The following is a 21,687-nucleotide window of genomic DNA, read 5'->3' as shown; positions in this document are numbered from 1 at the left end:
CAACAAGTGATTGACAGTTATTTCTAAGATTTCCAGATACGAAAAACTTAGAAAAGGCAAAAAACAGAGATTCAGGGAATCGGTAATATATCAGTAAACGAGAAAGGTAAACTTAAACCCAAAATAAAAGCAGAACTATATGTTCCGAAGGACGAAAATGACATTATCAATAACATTATAAAGAAAAATCCATGGATTGGTAGTTCTCTCATTTCTGAAGACGACGACCTGAAAATTGTAAAGGAAGTGAAAGCCGAAGATGACGAATGCAAGCACTACATCATCAAATGCATACCACAAACACGAAAGGCTATCTATGATAGAGGTGACATATCCGTTGCAATGTATTCGACTGTTGCATGTTCTATCAATGCTATAAATGTCAGGAATTTTGTCATAGCGCAACAAATTGCAGAAATAACCAAGTTTGCCTTAAATGTGGCGAAAATCATACATCAAATGAATGTACTAACACCACTTTAAAATGTATGTTGGCGTACCACCTTGTTGGCCGCGAGTTCGATTCTCTGGCGTTCCACTGAGGGGTGAGAGATGTGTATTTCTGGTGATAGAAGTTCACTCTCGACGTGGTTCGGAAGTCACGTATAGCCGTTGGTCCCATTGCTGAATAACCAATGGTTCCATGCAACGTAAAAACACCATACAAACCTTTAGTTAGACTGAACATGAAACATAATGATTGGAAATAAGTGCATAATATATATAAAAAACAAGTATCAAGGGCGAAAAATAATACTTATCAAAACAAAACTTATAGAAACGGTAGTTCACGAACAAACATGGAAACACTTAGAACAACTCAACATTATACTCTATGATCAGCAGGAAAAAACACTTCAACAGAAACTACATTGTGCGCAGTTACAAATATGATAAAAATTAAGGCAAGTGGAAAAGGTGGTATCCTGGTTATGCTCGACCTAAGTGTAGCGTTTGACACAGTTGACCACAATCTGCTGCTTGAAGACCTGAGAGCAGTAGGCATTGAAGATGATGTACTCAAATGCTACTTAGAAAAGATTCTTAGAAAACAGAAACAGGAAGGTTACAGTAGTTATATCAAATGTAATATCAGAAAAGAAAGACCTAACAAGAGGAGTGCCCCAAGGCAAAGTCCTAGGTCCAATGCGTTTACACAATTGAATTATTTAGAATTCTAAACAAGCACAAAGATCGTTATGAATATTATGCTGTTGATACTCTGTTCTATTTTCGTCTCGAAACGGTTAAAGATGCCATTAGTAGAATAGATGCAAAAATGAAGTGGTTGTCGGCGAAGAAACTAAAACTTGATGAAGACAAAACTGTGCGTATGCTATTTGCATCTGGTAGTGCAATACGAAAATATGAACAATTCAGAAGAATAACTATTGGCTCGTCATCTATAAACATTGTAGCGGCAGTGAGGAACTTAGGAGTATTTATTGATAATAAATTGTCGATGAAAAACCATATATTGCATATTGTAAAAACCTGTAACTATCTTATTAGATTGCATCTATTAGAAAATGTTTAAAGGAAGATACTCTTAAAAACAGCAATTTTTAACCAAATACTTTCGAGGCTTGACTACTGCAACGTTATATACTACGGTGTTTCTAACTACCTACTAAGAAAATTGCAAGGAGTAGAAAATGGAGCCGCAATATTATTAATAAAAGGATTACGATATCGTAAAAGAATGACCCCGGCACTAATCGAGCTACACTGGCTCCCAGTAAAAACAAGAATAGAATACAAGATACCTTACTTACAGTCTTTTAAAGCACAAAAATATGGGGAGACCAACATATCTAAGAAACTGCTAAGTTTCTTTAGACCTGAAATGAATATTGTGATCAGACGTGCATATGTTTTGAAGCATATAGGCTATTTTAACCTAGAAGAAATTGTAAGTCAAGTGAGAAGCATTGGAACACTGCGCACCAAGACTACAACAAAATGCCGTCAGAAATGAAGATCATACAACAAAAAAGCAAATTTTAAAAAAAGAACTAAAGACTAATAATCTGTAGGAGCTACGATACTGATGAGAAAACGCTAAAAGACAATTTATAAAATATAAGAAGCAACTTAATTAGAAAACGTACAAGGGCCCACCAGAGAGGGAATCATCCCTGTGGAGGGCTGTGCATAAAACCAAACAAAATAACAACTTGCGGCAACATATCAAACAGTGTGAGAAGTTATGCTTCATTTAAAAAAAATAGTGGTTATATGTATCCAGTTGGTTAATGATCGCGTTTTTTTGGCGAAGTTTCCAACAACAAAAGCAATATAATTAACCAATAAAATTTTAAAGCTTATTTTGAATTGGTTGATGAGGAGAGACTTCTGTATTATACTCATCATCATAACTGCTGCATCATCACTAAGCACAGCCTATTATCGTGCATTACTGTGCAATTGCAACAAAAAATATTATATATACTATATAATAATAATAATAAGAAAAACTTATCCAATGTTCATGGAAAGGGACTCAAATATTGACAAGGTATTCAAACACTTTATTGAGAAAAAGAATTATATGTACAAATAACAAAAAGGGTAAAAATCAAACTTAAAATTATGAAAATACATGAACAATGAGATGCATAAAGTGTCACACATATTGGCACCTGCTCGTGGCATAAGTTTATGAAGTTTCTTCAGAAATAGGCAACATTCGCCTTTCCCATTTATGGTTGGTGTATCTCACACTGGAAGATGGGAGGAGCAAAGATGTAAACGGTAACATAATGAACTGTGTAATAAGGACCAAATAATAAGCCGTCCAGTGTAAGTTATTGAAGTCTAAGTCACTGCTGTGTTACCTGAGCTGTTCTGCAGCTTGTTGCCATAGGAGGAGTAGTTTTTATTGGACATTTTATCTGTTACTTATTGGTTTAGCTCAGTATAAAGCTAATTGCTATAATGGTTAGATGAAGACCCCTTGATTTGGTCCATGAAAATGGTATTTGTAGCAAACTTTGTGTCATTTTTAAAGCTCAGATGCTTTTAATATTTCCTTAATAGGTTTGATAAGCCTGTGAATATGCCGTTTAAATTGTTAGGATTAAAACGTGCACATTATCAAAATATATCTAATACCATCTATAAGGCGTTTCCCAGTTTCTACCTTAGAACAAGCTAAAGACTTTTCCAGCTAGAACTTGATCGTTATATAAACAGCTCTGTGTTCAGTTAAGAAAAAAATCTCGTCTCAATTACATTGGTGAGTGATGGTGAAAGTGACAAGAGTATCTTGTTGAAAAAAAAAATGTAAAATGAAAATGGACGATGCAGGAGAAATTCTATAAGAGAAAATAACTAAATATTATAGGCTGACCAGGCAACAAACTACGTGAAAGCTTTTTAGTTCTGTAATTAGAAAAAAAAATTATTTGGTGGAAGAATGAGATATATGATAAATACTAAGAAACTTAATGACAAACGAGATGAAAATTGATAACAAACAAGATACATACATAAGGAAAGGAAGACTTCGAGGAACAGACAAAAATTAACCTCGAATTGATATGTTTTGTTATACGAACCCTAATCTGGGAGCCGGTTGACACTATTGTACCCTACTTAGGCTGAAGTTAATGTACCTAACATAACTGTAATCATATAAAATACAACAACAACTACGGGTGCGACCGCGCTACCATAAAACATGTAAACAAAGGTTGGAAACTTATCGTGTGCACATCACAAAGAAGTCGACAACAAGTCAACGACCGTAAGTGGAGAACGAATCTTTGGCAAATGCTGGGTAATCACACGAAGCACACTTTAGAACCACCAACAAGGCGTCGACATGTATCCAACATCTTCGTGATGTGTGCTCGATAAGTTGTCAACACATTGAGCCTTTCCTAGGTGAGTTTCCTTTCGCACACGAAGTAGGTATGATTTTGGCAACCGAGATTGCCAACCTTGAACTGCTTGCCGGAGTCGAGGTAGAGGCAGTGCTGCAGCTTGCCGTCGGGCTGCCCAACCGACCACTCGTCGGCGTCCAGGTTCAATGGTGCGCCCGACGCCCATCGCCAGACTCCCGGGTTCTGTTCGTCCGTTCCTCCCAGCCAGAAGAATCCCCTGGCTGTGTCTGAAATGAACAGTAAACGATACTTAAGGGACTAGTCTGAAATGAACAGTAAACGATACTTATAGGACTCGTCTGAAATGAACAGTAAACGATACTTTTAGGTCTAGTCTGAAATGAACAGTAAACGATACCTATAGGACTAGTCTGAAATGAACAGTAAACAATACTTAAGGGACTAGTCTGAAATGAACAGTAAATGATACTTATAGGTCTAGTCTGAAATGAACAGTAAACGATACTTATAGGACTATTCAGCAAAAGTGAATAATAATAATATTACAGGACGATCAAAAAGTCACTGCACCTAATGTTTTATGATACGACTCTTGAGTGGCGGCATAACCCTTTATTTAAGATCTGAAATAAAATAAAATTTGATTTATTAATATTCATAATGTTTTTATTAAGGATCAAACAGTAAATTATAAAACAAGGGTTATCCTGCCACTCAAGTGTCGTATCATAAAACATTAGGTGCACTGGGGTTTTTTTGGTCACCCTGTAGTAGTAATAATAATATTAATTTTTCATTAAAAGACCTGCGTCCTGGAGAATCTTGTTTATAATTCGTAATAAGCAAAGGGACATATGCTTCACTAACAAGCTTTTAAGATATATGATATATATATCCCTTTGAGAAGGGAATATCAAAGCAAAAAGGCAAGGCGGTTGGAGTAGGAATAAAAGAGGAAAAATATAAGTAATGGGTAAATAAATAGCCGATAAAGAAGTACATAGTAAAAATAGGTAAAGCCAAGGAAAGTGTTACAATATGTGTACCTTCAAGCAAAAGTGAGAATGTGGTGAGTAGTGATTGTATTTTTTTTTTTTTTTTTTTTTTTTTTTTTTTTTTTTTTTTTTTTTTTTTTTTTTTTTTTTTTTTTTTTTTTTTTTTTTTTTTTTTTTTTTTTTTTTTTTTTTTTTTTTTTTTTTTTTTTTTTTTTTTTTTTTTTTTTTTTTTTTTTTTTTTTTTTTTTTTGTCAACTGCTCAAGTCATCGCACCACTCGAGTTTAAACCACTGAATTTGAGGTGAAAAATAGCATCGAAACACTATATCTGCGATTTGTTCTTTCCAAAACTAAATTAGCTGAAGACTGGTTCGATATATTTTTTAAAAATGCAGAACACCGTTTATTTTTTTCAGTTAAGAAAAAGGCTTTTCTTATCAGTTGCTATCAGTTATGAATGTGAAATATATTAAAGGCAGATAGCGAAACCAGGCATTTCGCGGTAGCGAAATGCACTTAGGGACAATTGATTTCCCCAGGGGCTAGTACTAAACACGGCGTAACAGTGACCCACCTATACTGGTTCGTGTTTAGTACTAGCTCAAGGGGATCAAATGTCCCTAAGCGCATTTCGCTATCTGTCTGTAACATATATATACAGTCAAAGTCCCCTGACATCTGGGAACTAAGTTTGGCCCTGCATGTTTTCCTGCCATGTGCAAAATTTGTGCTCCAGTAGATTTACGAGTCAGAGTAGGCCTACTTCATTTCCTGCCGTTGGTCATATCGCCTATTCCGCTTAGCCTCAAAACAAGATTCTTAACATTCACTCGTTGCTTTTCTCTTAGAATTAGACTTTCAAATAATAGTTTCTCGCAACATACTTCATTTTTCCTGCAAACCAAAGCAGTCCGTTTAATTTCGAAGCATTGCCTAATCTTTTATATAAGAATTAAGTCTATTTGATAAAGAAAGATACCTTTTACATTCGACATGTTACATACCATTATCTTTGTCACATTACCAGACCAAGTCTCACCATTTCCTTTCCGTACATATTAACGAATTTTCATTGAACTTTGTTCATAATTTGAATTTTTTCAGGTTCTGAGCGAAGAGCTGCGGATGTTTAAGGTTGTTGGTGGTTTTGGTGAGCGGAGTTTGAGAAAGCCGGAGAACTTTATATATATATATATTATATATATATATATATAATATATATATATATATATATATAATTATTTATATATAATTTAGGTCGAATCATGGTTTAATAAAAACAACAGTGCAAAATAAAGGGCAAATAATGAACAATAGCCAAGATTATTATTATTATTATTATTATTATTATTATTATTATTATTATTATTATTATTATTATTATTATATAAGTTTGTTTAGATTACTGATAAGTTTTCATACGTTATACTGCAACCTGTATTGGAACACCCAACGATTTAAGTATATAAAGCCTGAAATTTCTTGTTAAATGGCATAGAGTGTATTGAATCGACATTATCTTGAAAGGTTTTTCATTACAGTGTCTTAACACACCGACAACTTTTAAACTTTTACTTTCCAAACTGAAATGGCCATCGAAAGCTACTTTGGCTCTTGAGTGCGTTGACCTTTATTGGTCTAGAAAAAAAAATCAAGTCTGACCAATATTTTACGAAATGAAGGAAATCGCAAACCACCGATACATCTTTTTGTGCCCGACGTTTTTTGTCTAGGGCCATTCACCTGCGAACGTCTTTGGGTCGTTCTTTTCGACTGCCGAAAAGCCACCTCACACCGTTAGTCTTTCATCAGCACGGAAGTAATTATCTATAGTCTTGACGCGTTAAGCAACTGGGAGAAGTTTGTACACCATTCACTCAATTATAACTTGTTATGAAATTTACAAATGGTGTGAGTAGAAGTCCAGCCATATACGAGAGCGGTAAGTTTCCGTTCGTAATTTAAACATGAATATGTGGTTGCAGCAGAGTCCATTTTTTAGTAGTGCTTTTGATTTTCTCTGAAAGTAGAGGTCAAATGTTGCTGTTTATTAGACCTCTAAATCTGTTAAATGTTGATTAGATGTATAGTGAAAAAATTTTAATGAGATAAGAACATGACAATAATTTTAGCAGAGTAAAGCATCAACGCACCGAGTTAGAAACTCGTTCAATTTGGCCGAGAGGCATTACTGTCAAAGCAACAAGCACTGTACGGTTTCTTATTTTAGCACGTAGCCGGGAGCGTCAAAACCGGTCTCCTGTCGAGCGTTGCATGATGCTGATTTTACTTTTTCTTTATTTCACCCGGAGGCCGCACCGTTCTTTTCTTTTCTCTCTCTCTCTCTCTCTCTCTCTCTCTCTCTCTCTCTCTCTCTCTCTCTCTCTCTCTCTCTCTCTCTTCCTCTTCTTACTTAGCTTACTTTCTTCCAGCTGCGCTGATTGTTGGTTTACCGTTATAGAACTGGAAGTCAACGAATTACATTACTGTATTTTTTTTTCGTACTGAACTGGTTTGACGAGAATATTCCTCTTGTTTTGTATTTTATTGTTTCGTCATTTTGAGCAAATCGATCATTCTTTTGCTAACACTACTGGTTAAATTATAGAGCTATAAAATCCTTGTCATTTACAAACCTTTCATCACCAGGTAAGGAAAATGTGATTAAACGAACTTACTCATTTTTGAAGGATGAACCTTGTGGAGTGATGATAAGAGATACCCAAGCAGTGTGATTAAAAAATATCGTACACACGAAAGACTCAGATCGTCTCCTCAACATGGAACATAGACCACAGTCCCATTCAGTTTAATGTTACATAGCTGAATCTTGCTTCGTTTAGACTGACAGTTTTTTATTTTTTATTTTTATTTTCCTTGTGCGTTTACTGTTCAAGTTATAATTCAGCGTAAAACTGAGTATTTGGAGCTTAATTTCTAAGGGAATTACCTTGCAACAATAGAACATTTCTATTTTCCACTTTGTGGTGTTCTATAATATTTGGATAAAATACAATTGTGTGATATTCTGAGCGTACACACGCATACGTACAGATAACATATGTAGCCTACATATGTTTCTGTATATTGCTGATCATACAAATCCAATCCTTATATAGTAAAGATCTAAGCAAAGTGCCCAGGCATTTTTTTAGTTCATCCTTTATCTAGAAGTAAGAGATACTGTACAGCCCAATTGAACAGATACAGATAGCCCACTGTACAGATATAGATATCCCTGTAACCAATCATCCAGCCAATTAGACTTGAAAACCACCTATATGACCGTGTCCTTTGCAAAGTCAAGCAATGTCTCGATCGGAGTTCTAGTGAAAGCTCTCTCTCTCTCTCTCTCTCTCTCTCTCTCTCTCTCTCTCTCAATAGGGCATCGGTAAGGAATGCTGGTGTAGGACCATCGGTGGATTTCGGTTGGTTCTTTTTTCTTCTGGTTTTCTTGCATAACCTAGAGTTGTACTAAGTCTCTCTCTCTCTCTCTCTCTCTCTCTCTCTCTCTCTCTCTCTCTCTCTCAGTTGCCAAGAGAAAGAGAGGAAAGATGACATCGTCAGGTCACACCTCACTCTTTTGTAAAGATTTGGGTAGCTCGACTCGGTGGATCCAGTCTGGACCAGCGGGGAGGCACCTTTGGGAGCGAGATGTGGTGCCCCTAGACCGTGGTGGTGCCCAGCTGAGGCGGTATCTAGGTCATTAATCGTTACACCGCGACAACAACACCCGGGTTTCCTTCCTTGTTTCTCTCTCTCTCTCTCTCTCTCTCTCTCTCTCTCTCTCTCTCTCAAACATTTACAAAACATTTACACACTCGCACTCTTACACTTAGGCTCACACTCGCATTTCACATTTATACTCACACACTTATACACGCTCACTCACATACACACACTTACACAAACACGTAGCCTACATACTCACATTCTTACGTATATTGCGCGCGCACACTCATATTCCTACACACTTACTCAAACACACACTTACACACTCTTACAGTTGATCACTTACACGCGCTCACATTCTTACACACTTACACAAACTCACACAAAACAAACTGTACACCCACTTAACTTACACACTCACATACCCATATACCCCTACACAAACTCGAGTTAGGGCATATACGATAAAGATTTCTGGCATCGGTACAGTTTTAAAACTCTGATCTCAGCCTTTTAGTCTTAGTATCGAGTATACTCCCATATGAGATCTAATACTAAGAGAGAGAGAGAAAGAGGGGGTGGGTGCAAAAAGACATTGAGAGAAACTGGTAAATAGAGAGAGAGAGAGAGAGAGAGAGAGAGAGAGAGAGAGAGAGAGAGAGAGAGAGAAACTTTTAAATAAACATTGAGAGAGAGGGGGTGGGTGGGGGAGAGAGACACTTAAAAAGACAGATAGACAGACAGAGAAAGGGAAGAGACAGTTTAAAAGACATTGAGACGAACAGACAGCTAGTGAGAGAGAGAGAGAGAAGAGGAGAGAGAGAGAGAGAGAGAGAGAGAGAGTTAAAAGGAAGGACAGAAAGGGAAGAGACAGTTTAAAAGACATTGAGACAAACAGAGAGGGAAGAGACAGTTAAAAAGACATTGAGATGAACAGATAACTAGAGAGAGAGAGAGTTAAAAGGAAAGACAGAAAGGGAAGAGACAGTTAAAAAGACATTGAGACGAACAGACAGCCAGTGAGAGGGAGAGAGAGAGAGAGAGTGTCATTGGTTTTCTAACTGGAAGCTTAAAAAAAAAAGTGCTGGAAACTGTCTTTCCTTCTTGAGCGCGCTCTCTCACCTTGTCGCTCCTGCAGATGATCCCTCAGAGAACGGACATCCTCGGGTTCAGCCAGATCTCCTCTCATGTGTTTGCAAAACTCTCTGGCCTCCGTCCAAGTCCTGACGTCCCCTGTGTGGACGTAGAAACAGCCGCGCCCTACGGTCTTGAACGGCGGAGGACACTCCCTCGGGATGCCTTGTGGATCTGCAAAGGACAGGGAAAGTCAGCCAGTAAGAGAAAATGAGAGAGAGAGAGACAGAGGTGCGGTGACCTACGTGGGTCTTTGGCCTTGATTTTTCCTGGTAGTTGATTCTCGTATTCAACAAGCTTTATCAACTGTTGTGAGGGCTTTGTTTGATACTCATATTTTATACATACATATATAATATATATGTATACATGTATCTACGAATATATACTTTATACATATATATATATATATATATATATATATATATATATATATATATATATATATATACTTATAACAGGGTGGGCCAAAAGTAGCCTCACAGTTAAAACAGAATAAAAATAATTTATTAAACGCATAAGATTTTTCAGACATGAATAGGTGGCATATTTAAGAATGAGTGACATGAAAATGATAAAAATAAGTAGCATGTATTAATGGCACAGTAATAATTTTCTATTTTGAAGAGTACTTTGAATGAGAATCAGTTCATGAAGTAACTGTGAGGCTACTTTTGGCCCCACCCTGTATATATATATATATATATATATATATATATATATATATATATATATATATAGTATATACCTATATTATACCTACATATATGTATATATCTATATAATTATATATATATATATATATATATATATATATACTATATTATATAATATATATATCTATATCTATATATTATTATATCTATATATTATTATATATTATATATATTCTATATTATATCTATAGTATATATATATATATTATTATATATTATATATTATATATATATATATTATATATTATATATATATATTATATATATATATATATATATATATATATATATATATATATATTACATATTACATTATATATCTTCATATATATGGTATATGTATATATAGGTACAACAACAACAATAATAATAATAGAAACGGCACACATAGTAAGAAAAGTGATGGACTCCTAAGGAGGCAGGATGCAACCCGGGGAACCCCACACTATAAATACCACTCAGTCGAATTGGAGGACTGTGATAGAGCAAAAAAAAAAAAAAAAAAAAAATAATAATAATCTTGGGGTACTTACATACGTATGAGGTTATAGTCCACAGGGGAAAAGAAAAGCTGAAATTCCTTTTAGCATAGCAGTATATAACTACCCAAGATCACTATTATTATTATTATTATTATTATTATTATTATTATTATTATTATTATTATTATTATTATTATTATTATTATTATTATTATTATTATTATTATTGTCTACCAGGTGTTTACATTCTGAAGTCGACGCAAAACACCATAACTTCTTTAGCATTCTTCTTCTTTAGCATTCTTACTCAGGAGTACTACATTTCCATGTTTGGTAAAAAAAGCAAAAAACGTAAGTTAACTTGAACGATGTTGATGTGACTTGATATTCAATATATCAAAGATAGACATGAAAAATAATCATACAATATTTACGGTCAACTGAAGATTTTTTACTTTAACACGGTAATCATAGGATTTAAATTTCTTAACGCACATTAGTCTTTTTTACGATACTTTAACTCATTCTTTGTAAGAAAAACCCATTTGTTTTTTGCTTTCGAAGTTCAGAGATTTCTTTCGAATTCGTGTAAGTGTTCTCGTGCAGTCTGGTTTCTAGTTTTCTGTTCGAGAAAACTATTGAGATGGCTTTGTATGTCCGTCCGCGCTTTTCCTCTCCGCCCTCAGATCTTAAAAACTATTGAGGCTAGAGGGCTGTAAATTGGTATGTTGATCCTCCACCCTTCAATCATCAAACTTACCAAATTGCAGCCTTCTAGCCTTAGTAGTTTTTATTTCATTTAATGTTAAAAAGTTAGCCATAATCGTGCCTCTGGCAATATAAGACAGACCACCACGGGTTAGTGATTAAAGTTTCATGAGCCGCGGGTCATACAGCATTATACCGAACCACCGTAGATGTATTTTCGGTAGCCTTGATTATAATAGTGAAGAAAACTCCATTGCGCCGAGGGCACTTTGGCGTATTTTTTACTTGTTTTAGTCTTACATTCAAAGTAGATATTACTATTAATGCAGGAGAGAGAGAGAGAGAGAGAGAGAGAGAGAGAGAGAGAGAGAGAGAGAGAGAGAGAGAGAGAGAGAATAAGTGAAGAATGATCTCTCATGCCAAGGTTGATTTTTAATTCGTTGTAAATTCTTATGTATTTACCTCCATTTCTTTAATATGAACTGGTAGTGGACCTGGCAGCATATAAAAAAAATCCTTTTCGGTGCTATATTCCATTTAGGTTCTATGTAATGCTCTATCCTTTTGAAAGTTTTGGTCCACACTGGCATTAGGCTTCCTCCTATTAATCAGCTTTTAACATTTAGATCCAAAACCAGATGAAAACATTACGTTGCAACCCTCTCGTAAAAAGATCGGTCGAAAAGACAGTGATCACCATAACTCCTGGTGCATATTAAACGAAAATAAACGATACGAAACCTTGACACTCGTCAGGTCATCTCCATCGTCCTGGGTCACTTCAGGAGGCCTCCATTTATCAATTTTGTCACTAGGAGTTTACAGCCTTCTTGAATAACTTATTTTTCCATCTCACAACGGCCTTTCAATTCCTTGTCGTAAAGGTGTAGTGTTGTAATTGTCACTTAATCAGCATTTTGAGTATTCTGATGTTTAAGAGTCGACGATCTGCTCTGCCCATTAGATCAATTATGAACAAAAACGATAGAGATGCTTACTGTATTCATTAAAAGTAGGTCTGTTTTTCAAAAAAATATTCATTTTCACTTTATTTTATAAAGGCTGTTACTGTAACGATTTTGTCATATCAAGGAAGAATTTAAAATCCTGCTGACTAGAGAAGAGAGAGAGAGAGAGAGAGAGAGAGAGAGAGAAGAGAGAGAGAGAGAGAGAGAGAGAGAGAGAGAGTTACGGGGAGTTACAAGGATTAGGAAGTCCATCCTAGGAGACATCGTGTGCTCACTTATCTCAAGGGACAGGTTTTAGTGTAAAGTGTTCATTCACAGAGTCCTAATGATTTTGTCTAGCTTTCTTTATAAACTCTTCCACGCTGTTGCTGTTTACAACTTCTGGAGGCAGTTTATTCCATGTGTCACACATCTTGTATGTAAATATGTTCCCACAATGTGTTGTGTTTCCTTATTTCTAGTTTCCATCCATTGTTCCTTGCCTGGTTTTCGTTTAACGTAAATAGGTTACTGTCTACGTTTGTTATGCTTTTGAGTATTTTGAATGTTTCTATTTTTAAGCCATACATGTTCAGGCTCTCTAGTCGTCTTTGGAACCTATTTGCCTGATGGATGGAATTCATAACTTTTTGGCTCATGTTTGTACCCCCTTCTAATCTGTTTATGTCCTTTCTTAGTGTTGGTGACCAAAATTGTACAGCATATTCAATATGTTTAACTATTGATGTGTAGAGCTGCAGCACCGTTTCCTTGTTTCTGTACTTGAACTGCCTCTTTGTGTGTCCCACTAGTTTCTGTGCCCTCTTTTCAGCTGTTATGCATTAAGACCTTGGTAATAATAACTCTAAGGTCCTCTTCTTGCTCTACACTATTTATGTCATTCCCAACCAGCATGTAGTTGGCATGAGGGTTGTTTGTTCCTATTTGTAACACTTTACACTTATCCCATTTAAAAGGCATTTGCCATCTTTTTGACCACTCTCCTATTTTCATATGATAATTTCTTAAAATTTCTACTGTCTCTGAGTCTGCTGTATTTACACCTAGTCTGGTGTCGTCTGCTAATTTGACTATGCTGCTAGTTTATCTTACATCAATGTCATTGATATAAATAAAAAACAAGAGCGGGCCAAGGACAGAACCTTGAGGAACTCCGCTTGTCACATCTGCCCATTCTGATTCTTCACCGTTTATTACGACTCTGTTTGCTATTAGTTAGCCAGTCTTCGATCCAGTCTGATATTTCTCCTACAATTCCTAAAGCTCTAACTTTTGTCATTATTTTCTTGTGTGTAACTTTGTCAAAGGCCTTTTGGAAATCAAAGTAGAGTACTGTATCTGTTGCTCGACTACTGTCGTAAGTAAATACCGAACATGTTATGGAGAAACTCTAAGAGGTTTGATAGGCAGGATCTATTATGTCTGAAGCCGTGTAAGCTGTTTAATAACAAATTGTTTCCATCAAAGTGATCCACAATTTGATCTGCAATTATTGACTTAAAAATCTTACAAGGGATCGACATTAGACAAATTGGTCTATAATTTTCTGGCTCTTGGACCTTTTATTGTTTCCATTCTTTTGGTGCCTTTGGTTGGTCTGCCGTTTTGCTGTGGAGTTTATATAGGTGAGGAACTATCTCCTCTTTTAAGACTGAATTTCTCTTGGATGAATCCCATCCGGGCAAGGAGATTTGAACTTGTTTAGTTTTCTATTTTATTTTTAATGTACTCTTCTGTAAATATTATTTTGTCAAGTGGTTCTGCCCCTCCATACTTAATAGCTGCTTCAGGGATTGAGTTAGTGTCTTTAATTGTGAGAATAGTATTTAACTTATTCAATAATTGTGCTTTTCCCAAGTCTGAGTTCATTAGGTTTCCTCCATTGAGAGAGAGAGAGAGAGAGAGAGAGAGAGAGAGAGAGAGAGGCAAAAAGACATTGAGAGAAACAGGCAAATAGACATTGAGAGAGAGAGAGAGAGAGAGAGAGAGAGAGAGAGAGAGAGAGAGAAGCAAAAAGACATTGAGAGAGAGAGAGAGAAACAGGCAAATAGACCTTGAGAGAGAGAGAAAGAGAGAGAGAGTGAGTAAAAAAGACATTGAGAGAACAGTCAGCCAGTGAGAGAGACTGACAGATAGGCAGCCAGTGAGTGAGAGAGAGAGAGAGAGAGAAAGAGAGAGAGAGACAGACAGAGAGAGAAAGTGCATGAAAACGTCTCCCTCCTCCTAACCATCTGAGTTTTTACAGGCGCTAACAATATCATACGAAAACGCCGGTTTTGTACCACATGACGGTGAACATTATCACTTTCTCTGCAATTTCCTTCATTTTTGTTTGATGCAAATGCTCGGGATTCGAGCAGTTTTCTGACCATTCACACAAACGCAAGAGAGATGGGAATTGTTGTTGTCTTTTTCTGACTTCGGATATTTTCAGAAGTAGTGCATTTCTTCATCTTGTTATTATCAATTATGTTTAAAGATTGTTATTATTATGGAAGACAACTAAAGTTCAAGCTTCCAGTATTATAATTATAATAATATATATAATATATAAATATATACATATATATAATATATTATATATATATATATTATATATCTATTTACATACTTATACATATATACATAAATATATATATAATATATATATATATATTATATATATATTATATATATTATTATTGTAATATGGGGCGGGACGGAGGCTGTATCATAGCAAGCTTATAAAATTAGAGGAATTCAGTTATATTTTCATCAGACTGAACTAAAAAACTTAATTGAGAAAGTTAACAAAGGATTACTCTAAAAGCCAAATCAATGATCGTTTCAGGTTTACTTACGTTCCTCTTTCCTTGCATAAGACCAGTCTCTCGGCGTTCAACACGAATCAAGCAAGCATGCAAGAACTTTGTGTTTATGAAGTGTACATTAAACCACGGAATACCTATTTAATCCTCGCTGAAGTTAGCACCAGACTGGCACTGCCAGCCTCAGATTTTGTACTGAGAGAGTTTAATTCTAATTCTTAACCAGGGCCCTTGCATACGTACTCGTAGTCAGTCTGTGGTATGATACTGAGGTACTAAGTTAAACTTAATTTTTTTTCTGTACATATTGATATGTCTAGCTGTTCAATGCCAATTGTAAATTAGATATTGACCACCAATTCGTCTGCTATTTGACGTTCAAACTACGTTGGAAGTTGCTACAGTACCGTTTGGTGTGGTTCTATTTTCAGCAAAACTGAGCATATTTTATTAAGTGTAACTCTCTCTCTCTCTCTCTCTCTCTCTCTCTCTCTCTCTCTCTCTCTCTCTCTCTCTCTCTCTCTCTCTCTCTCTAGACAAGAAAGACAAAATCTGCAACCTTTTGAAAAGAGGGAATTGCAGATTTGGAGAAAGATGTTACTACAAACATCCTAAGGTATGTCAAAACTATGAAATATATGGTAAATGTGCATACCTAGATGGCTATGGGGATGATTGCAGAGATCTGCATCCAAAAATATGTAAAAACCTAAAAGAAGGAAAAGGATGTAAGTTCGACAAAAAATGCAAATATATGCACCCTGTAGCCATGAATCATAATCAAATAAATAACCAACCAAGTAATAAAATCCAAAATAAGAAAGAAACAAATAAAGAGAGAAATCAATAATATCAGGTAAAAGAGAAAAGCAAACCACCAATGAGATATGCAGAGGTGTCAGCAAAAAATTTCAAAGCATCAGCTCCGAAATTCTACTCAAGAGATAATAACTGTATTTATTATGCAAGAGGATATTGCAGAAACGGAGAAAATTGCAGATTCAGACACAAAATGAATAATTATGAATGAAGGAAGATCAAATATTATGGAAAAGTTGGATTTTTTAATGTCAGAATTTCTGGAAATGAAAAAAAGAACAACATACCAGAACAGGAAAGAGACATGGGAAAATCCTTATTACTACCATTATTAAATGAAGGAAAAAACACGCAAACCATCATAGTGATGAATGCGCAGGGTTTAGTTACGAGTAACTCAAAAAGAAAAATAGAGTACTTAGAAGAACTAACCCAAAATGAAAAGAAAATAGATATAATGAATATAAGTGAAACCTGGTATTCCCAAGAGACTGGGAATGATGATCAAATAAAAGGGTTCCAAATTTATAGATCAGATAGAAAAAATAGGAATCAAGGGGGAACCGCAATATATGGGAAAGACAAAAAACAAGGAAAAATATATGAGAAATATAGTAACTCAGAATGTGAACTAATAGCGGTAGAATTTGAATCTGAAAAATTAATGAAACATAGTAATATATAGACCTCCTAATACTAAAGAGTTTGACTTAATATTGAAAATTGGATGATATATGTAGAAATCACAAAGGACTGGACTATTCTCCCTACTCTGGTGACTTCAACTTTCCTTTCGTAGAATGGAAAGAATACGAATAGGAGATTGTGGTTGTACTTATACATATAAAAAAAGAGAGTAATAGTAGTGCAGAAGATAAGAGGCAATTTGAAAAGCTATTAGATATGCTACTAGAATACAACATTCAACAAATAAATCACCTGCCAACAAGAAAGGAAAATACTTTAGACCTAGTATTTGTGAACGAGATGAATTATGTTAAAGAAATAATAGTTTATAATGCGAGTATTTTCAGACCATAATGTCATAGAATTAACAGTTTCATTCCAAAGCAAGTGGAAAATAGAGATAAGCAAGAAATGAAAAAGTGGGAAGGATATGGAAAATACAACTTCTACAGTAAAAATATAAAATGGTCAGAAATTAATGAAGAATTAAACAAAGATTGGGTAACATTTTCGTAAGTGATGACATAATGTAAATACGGAGATATTATATAAAATATTGGAGAAAATAGTGGATAAATATATACCGAAGAAGAAAAGTAAACATCATTCATGCATACCAAGAGACAGAAGGATCTTGTTCCAGAAAATCAGAAAGTGGAAAAAAGTCTTGCAAAGAAAAAAATGCATGGAAAGTTATAGAACTAAAAAGTAAGATAGAAAATGCAGAACAAAAGATTATACATTCAAAAGAAAATGAAAAACGGGACTTGGAAGAAAAACCCTATTAAATATCAAGCAAAACCCCAAACTATTACTAATCATATGCGAAGAAGATGAATAAAAGAAGAATAGAAATAGGCCCTCTGAGAATTGAAGGGAGATTAACGAATGAAAAAAAGGAAATTTGCAACATACTGGCAGAACGATATAAGAGAGAATTCACCCCTAGAATAGATAATGAAGATAATGATATAGAAGTAAGGGACGAAAATAGTGAATATTTAGCTGACATAGAAATTAATGAAGCTGATATTGTGCAGGCAATTAATGAAATTAAAAATGGAGCTGCTGCAGGGCCGGATGGAGTCCCTGCTATTTTGTTAAAGAAAGTAGTTCATTCTATCGCAAAGCCACTTGCAATATTATTAAGACAAAGTGTAGATACAGGCAAGATTTATGATGAGCAACAAAATTAGCATATATCACCCCTACTTTCAAAAGTGGATCAAGACTAGAGGCAAGTAATTATAGGCCTGTGAGTCTAACATCACATATTATGAAAGTGTATGAAAGGGTAATGAAGAAAAATATTATGAAAACATTTAATAAAAAAATAATTTGTTTAATATAGGACAACACGGTTTCGTACCCGGAAAAAGTACACAAACCCAACTGTTAGTCCACCGTGAGAACATATTCAAAAATATGAAAAGCGGAAATGAAACAGATGTGGTTTATCTAGACTTTGCAAAAGCTTTTGACAAAGTAGACCATAATATATTAGCAAAGAAAATTAGAAAACACAATATCGTAGATAAAGTAGGAAGATGGTTAAAAGAATTTTTACACAACAGAAAACAGATAGTTATTGCAAACGATGAGAAATCGGATGAAACCAAGGTAATATCCGGTGTGCCACAAGGTACGGTGCTAGCTGCAATATTGTTTGTTATTATGATTGAAGACATAGACAGTAATGTTAAGGATTCGGTAGTGAGTAGTTTCGCTGATGACACAAGAATAAGTAGAGAAATTACTTGTGATGAAGATAGGAACGCTCTACAAAGAGACCTTAACAAAGTATATGATTGGGCAGAGGAAAATAGGATGGTATTTAACTCTGATAAATTTGAATCAATAAATTATGGAGACAGAGAAGGAAAGCTATATGCATATAGGGGACCTAATAATGAGACAATCACAAATAAGGAAGCAGTTAAAGACCTTGGTGTGATGATGAATAGGAACATGTTATGCAATGATCAAATAGCAATTCTGTTGGCAAAATGTAAAGCAAAAATGGGAATGTTGTTACGGCACTTCAAAACAAGAAAAGCTGAACACATGATTATGCTTTATAAAACATATGTTCGTAGTCCACTTGAATATTGCAATATGATATGGTACCCACACTATCAAAAGGATATTGCACAAATAGAGAGTGTACAAAGGTCCTTTACAGCTAGAATAGAAGAAGTTAAGGACCTAGACTACTGGGAAAGACTACAATCCTTAAAATTATATAGTCTAGAAAGGAGAAGAGAACGCTACATGATAATTCAGGCATGGAAACAGATAGAAGGAATAACAGAAAATATCATGGAACTAAAAATATCAGAAAGAGCAAGCAGAGGTAGATTAATAGTGCCCAAAACTATACCAGGAAAAATAAGGAAAGCACACAGGACATTAATCCACTACGCACCAGCATCGATAATGCAGCGTCTATTCAATGCGTTGCCAGCTCATCTGAGGAATATATCAGGAGTGAGCGTAGATGTGTTTAAGAATAAGCTCGACAAATATCTAAACTGCATCCCAGACCATCCAAGATTGGAAGATGCAAAATATACCGGAAGATGTACTAGCAACTCTCTGGTAGACATTAGAGGCGCCTCACACTGAGGGACCTGGGGCAACCCGAACGAACTGTAAAGTCTGTAAGGTCTGTAAGGTCTCCTCAGGCGTAGTGATAGCTTGCTCATATCACAAAGTCCAGCGTACTTGAATCCAGTGGTGATTGAAACAGTAACTTGTGTACTTGATAATGAACCGACTATAGTGGATCACAGGCAATTTTGGAGAAAGATTTGAAAAAGACGTGTATTAATTATGACTTAGAAATGTATACAACCGAAGCGTGAAAGCCTCGACGAGGTAATCCTCACTCACTAGGGGTGAAATTCTATTATAACATATTATAGGACTACGGTATCCTCTTGAATCCGCTCAATTCATAATAGACAAATTCTTCCGCTTGGATTAACTGTTCTCGTGGTAGACTTGACAGCGGTGAGGAAATGATCCCGCGAATTCCTGGTGATATTTAAAACAGAAGTTGCGGTTTTTTTTAACTCAGAGCATATGGGAATCACATCAGTTTGACAGACAGTTTTAGGTCAGACGCCTCACTTTTATGGAGACATTTGGATTTCATGTGTTCTCTTTTTCGTGGTGGAAGCAATTAGCAATTTTGATATCTTATGCCGAAATTTCAGCATTTATATGTATATATATATATATATATATATATATATATATATATATATATATATATATTATATATATATATAAAGTATATGAGCCACGAGGGAAAATAAACAACGGAGTTTCTGCAAGATCTTTCTACTCGAAAGATCTTGCTGAAACTCCGTTGTTTATTTTCCCTCGTGGCTTATACCTTTATTTATGGATTTATCACGTCCCAAACTTTCGTGATTCAGTTATACACACACACACACACACACATATATATATATATATATATATATATATATATATATATATATATATATATATATATATATAATATAATCGAAAGAGCTCTGCATCTTGAAAATGTCATTGGGTTTAGTGCGTGAATTTTTTTGTAATAGATTTTTATTTCTATGAATATGAAAAAGTAGTTTCTCACCTGTTTTGTTCTCTGATTCATCCAATACCGTGCCTGTACTTTTGACGCTATTGTTGGCGTAAACGAGGTACGTGGCCGTAGCAAGGGATTCGAGGCTCAGTTGGTTGTCGTCGTAGCTGCAACAGTTGGCCCTCAAAAACTCCATCTCTGCACTCAGGACGCCCACCCGCTCTTGCATGATCCTGAGCTCTTGGGATTTCGCCTGTAAAGACTCGTTCATCTCTTCGAGTCTGTCCCGGAGTTCCATCGTCACGAGGTCCTTCAGGAGGACCTCTTTCGCCATGGCGGCAAAACTCTCCTGCAGGCGCTTCACCGTGAGGTCGCGGTGTTCCATTCCTTTGGCCATGGCTTCGATCATGGCCCCTATGTCATTCTTAGCATCGTCTCGGGACACGATCTCCCTGGCCACCGTCTCCATGCTGTTGTGGATTTCGTTCACCCTGTTCAGGAGGTATGCCAGCAGCTCTCCGTGTTTGGTCGTTACACCCGTGAGCTCGTCCAGGCGGGTAGTGGTCGCGTTCACTAAAATGGAGAACTCTACAGTTTTGTTTATGGTGCTAACGCCGCCGTCGGCATCTCTGTAGTACCCCTCCTGGCTGCTGTTGTTTGCCTCTGCGAGCAGGTCTCTGATATCCAACAATGCCAGGGTTATCTTGTCGATGCCCTCTTTCTGGCCCGAAATGGAATTGGCATTGACCAGGAATGTTCCGAGGACGAGTGACACGTAAACAAATGACCTAACATACGTCATGGTTGCTAATGGGAACTGACGGTTTTGCCGGAAATGTGAACCGAAAACGCTAGGCCTACCTCCACAAATCTGATCTATTTCACCGATTTCAAAGTCTTCAGTCAATCAACTATATAGTTCTTGTGCTCTTAACTGCTTATATAGATTTTCTCCCAGATTTTGGTATGCAGTTAAATTTTCAAGATGATATAACGTAACGCTGGTTACAGTTTCCTTGACAAGTCTTGCTAAAGTAACTGAGGTAACTTTCACTCGGTTTGTATTTCAAGAGCAGCAGCGAAGCACACGAGCATCAGACGAGCACCAAGATCATCACAAAATCACAAAGGTAAAATTAGTCTGGTGAAATTCAATCACACGAGATAACACGAGATGATCACGCAGTGTTCGAACTCGTTATGACTTCTCTCTTCAACTTACTGATGTTTTTACACTTTCATCTACAACTGGGAAGGTCCAGCTTAGG

The 21,687-nt window shown here is 35.8% G+C and overlaps 2 protein-coding genes across 4 annotated transcripts in view; one reads left to right on the top strand and one right to left on the bottom strand.

Moving 5' to 3' along the window:
* Window positions 1-21,687, top strand: part of LOC135206478 (lachesin-like) — a 192,311-nt gene that overhangs the window by 76,706 nt on the left and 93,918 nt on the right. The window lies entirely within an intron of this gene.
* Window positions 2,517-21,687, bottom strand: part of LOC135206681 (C-type lectin domain family 4 member F-like) — a 23,761-nt gene continuing 4,590 nt past the window's right edge. For both annotated transcript variants that reach the window (XM_064238074.1, XM_064238075.1), the window contains exons 2-4: window positions 20,471-21,687; window positions 9,638-9,823; window positions 2,517-4,114 (exon numbers count right to left, since the gene is read on the bottom strand). The exon at window positions 20,471-21,687 is cut by the window's right edge. In XM_064238074.1, the coding sequence (XP_064094144.1) occupies window positions 3,885-4,114; window positions 9,638-9,823; window positions 20,471-21,221 (1,167 nt within the window). In that variant the 5' untranslated portion in view covers window positions 21,222-21,687 and the 3' untranslated portion in view covers window positions 2,517-3,884. The remainder of the gene's footprint in view (window positions 4,115-9,637; window positions 9,824-20,470) is intronic.

Source organism: Macrobrachium nipponense, chromosome 31 (assembly GCF_015104395.2).
Source record: "Macrobrachium nipponense isolate FS-2020 chromosome 31, ASM1510439v2, whole genome shotgun sequence".
NCBI classification, from domain to species: Eukaryota; Metazoa; Arthropoda; class Malacostraca; order Decapoda; family Palaemonidae; genus Macrobrachium; species Macrobrachium nipponense.
Note: the sequence above shows the minus strand (reverse complement) of the source record. Positions and strands in the feature narration are given on the sequence as shown.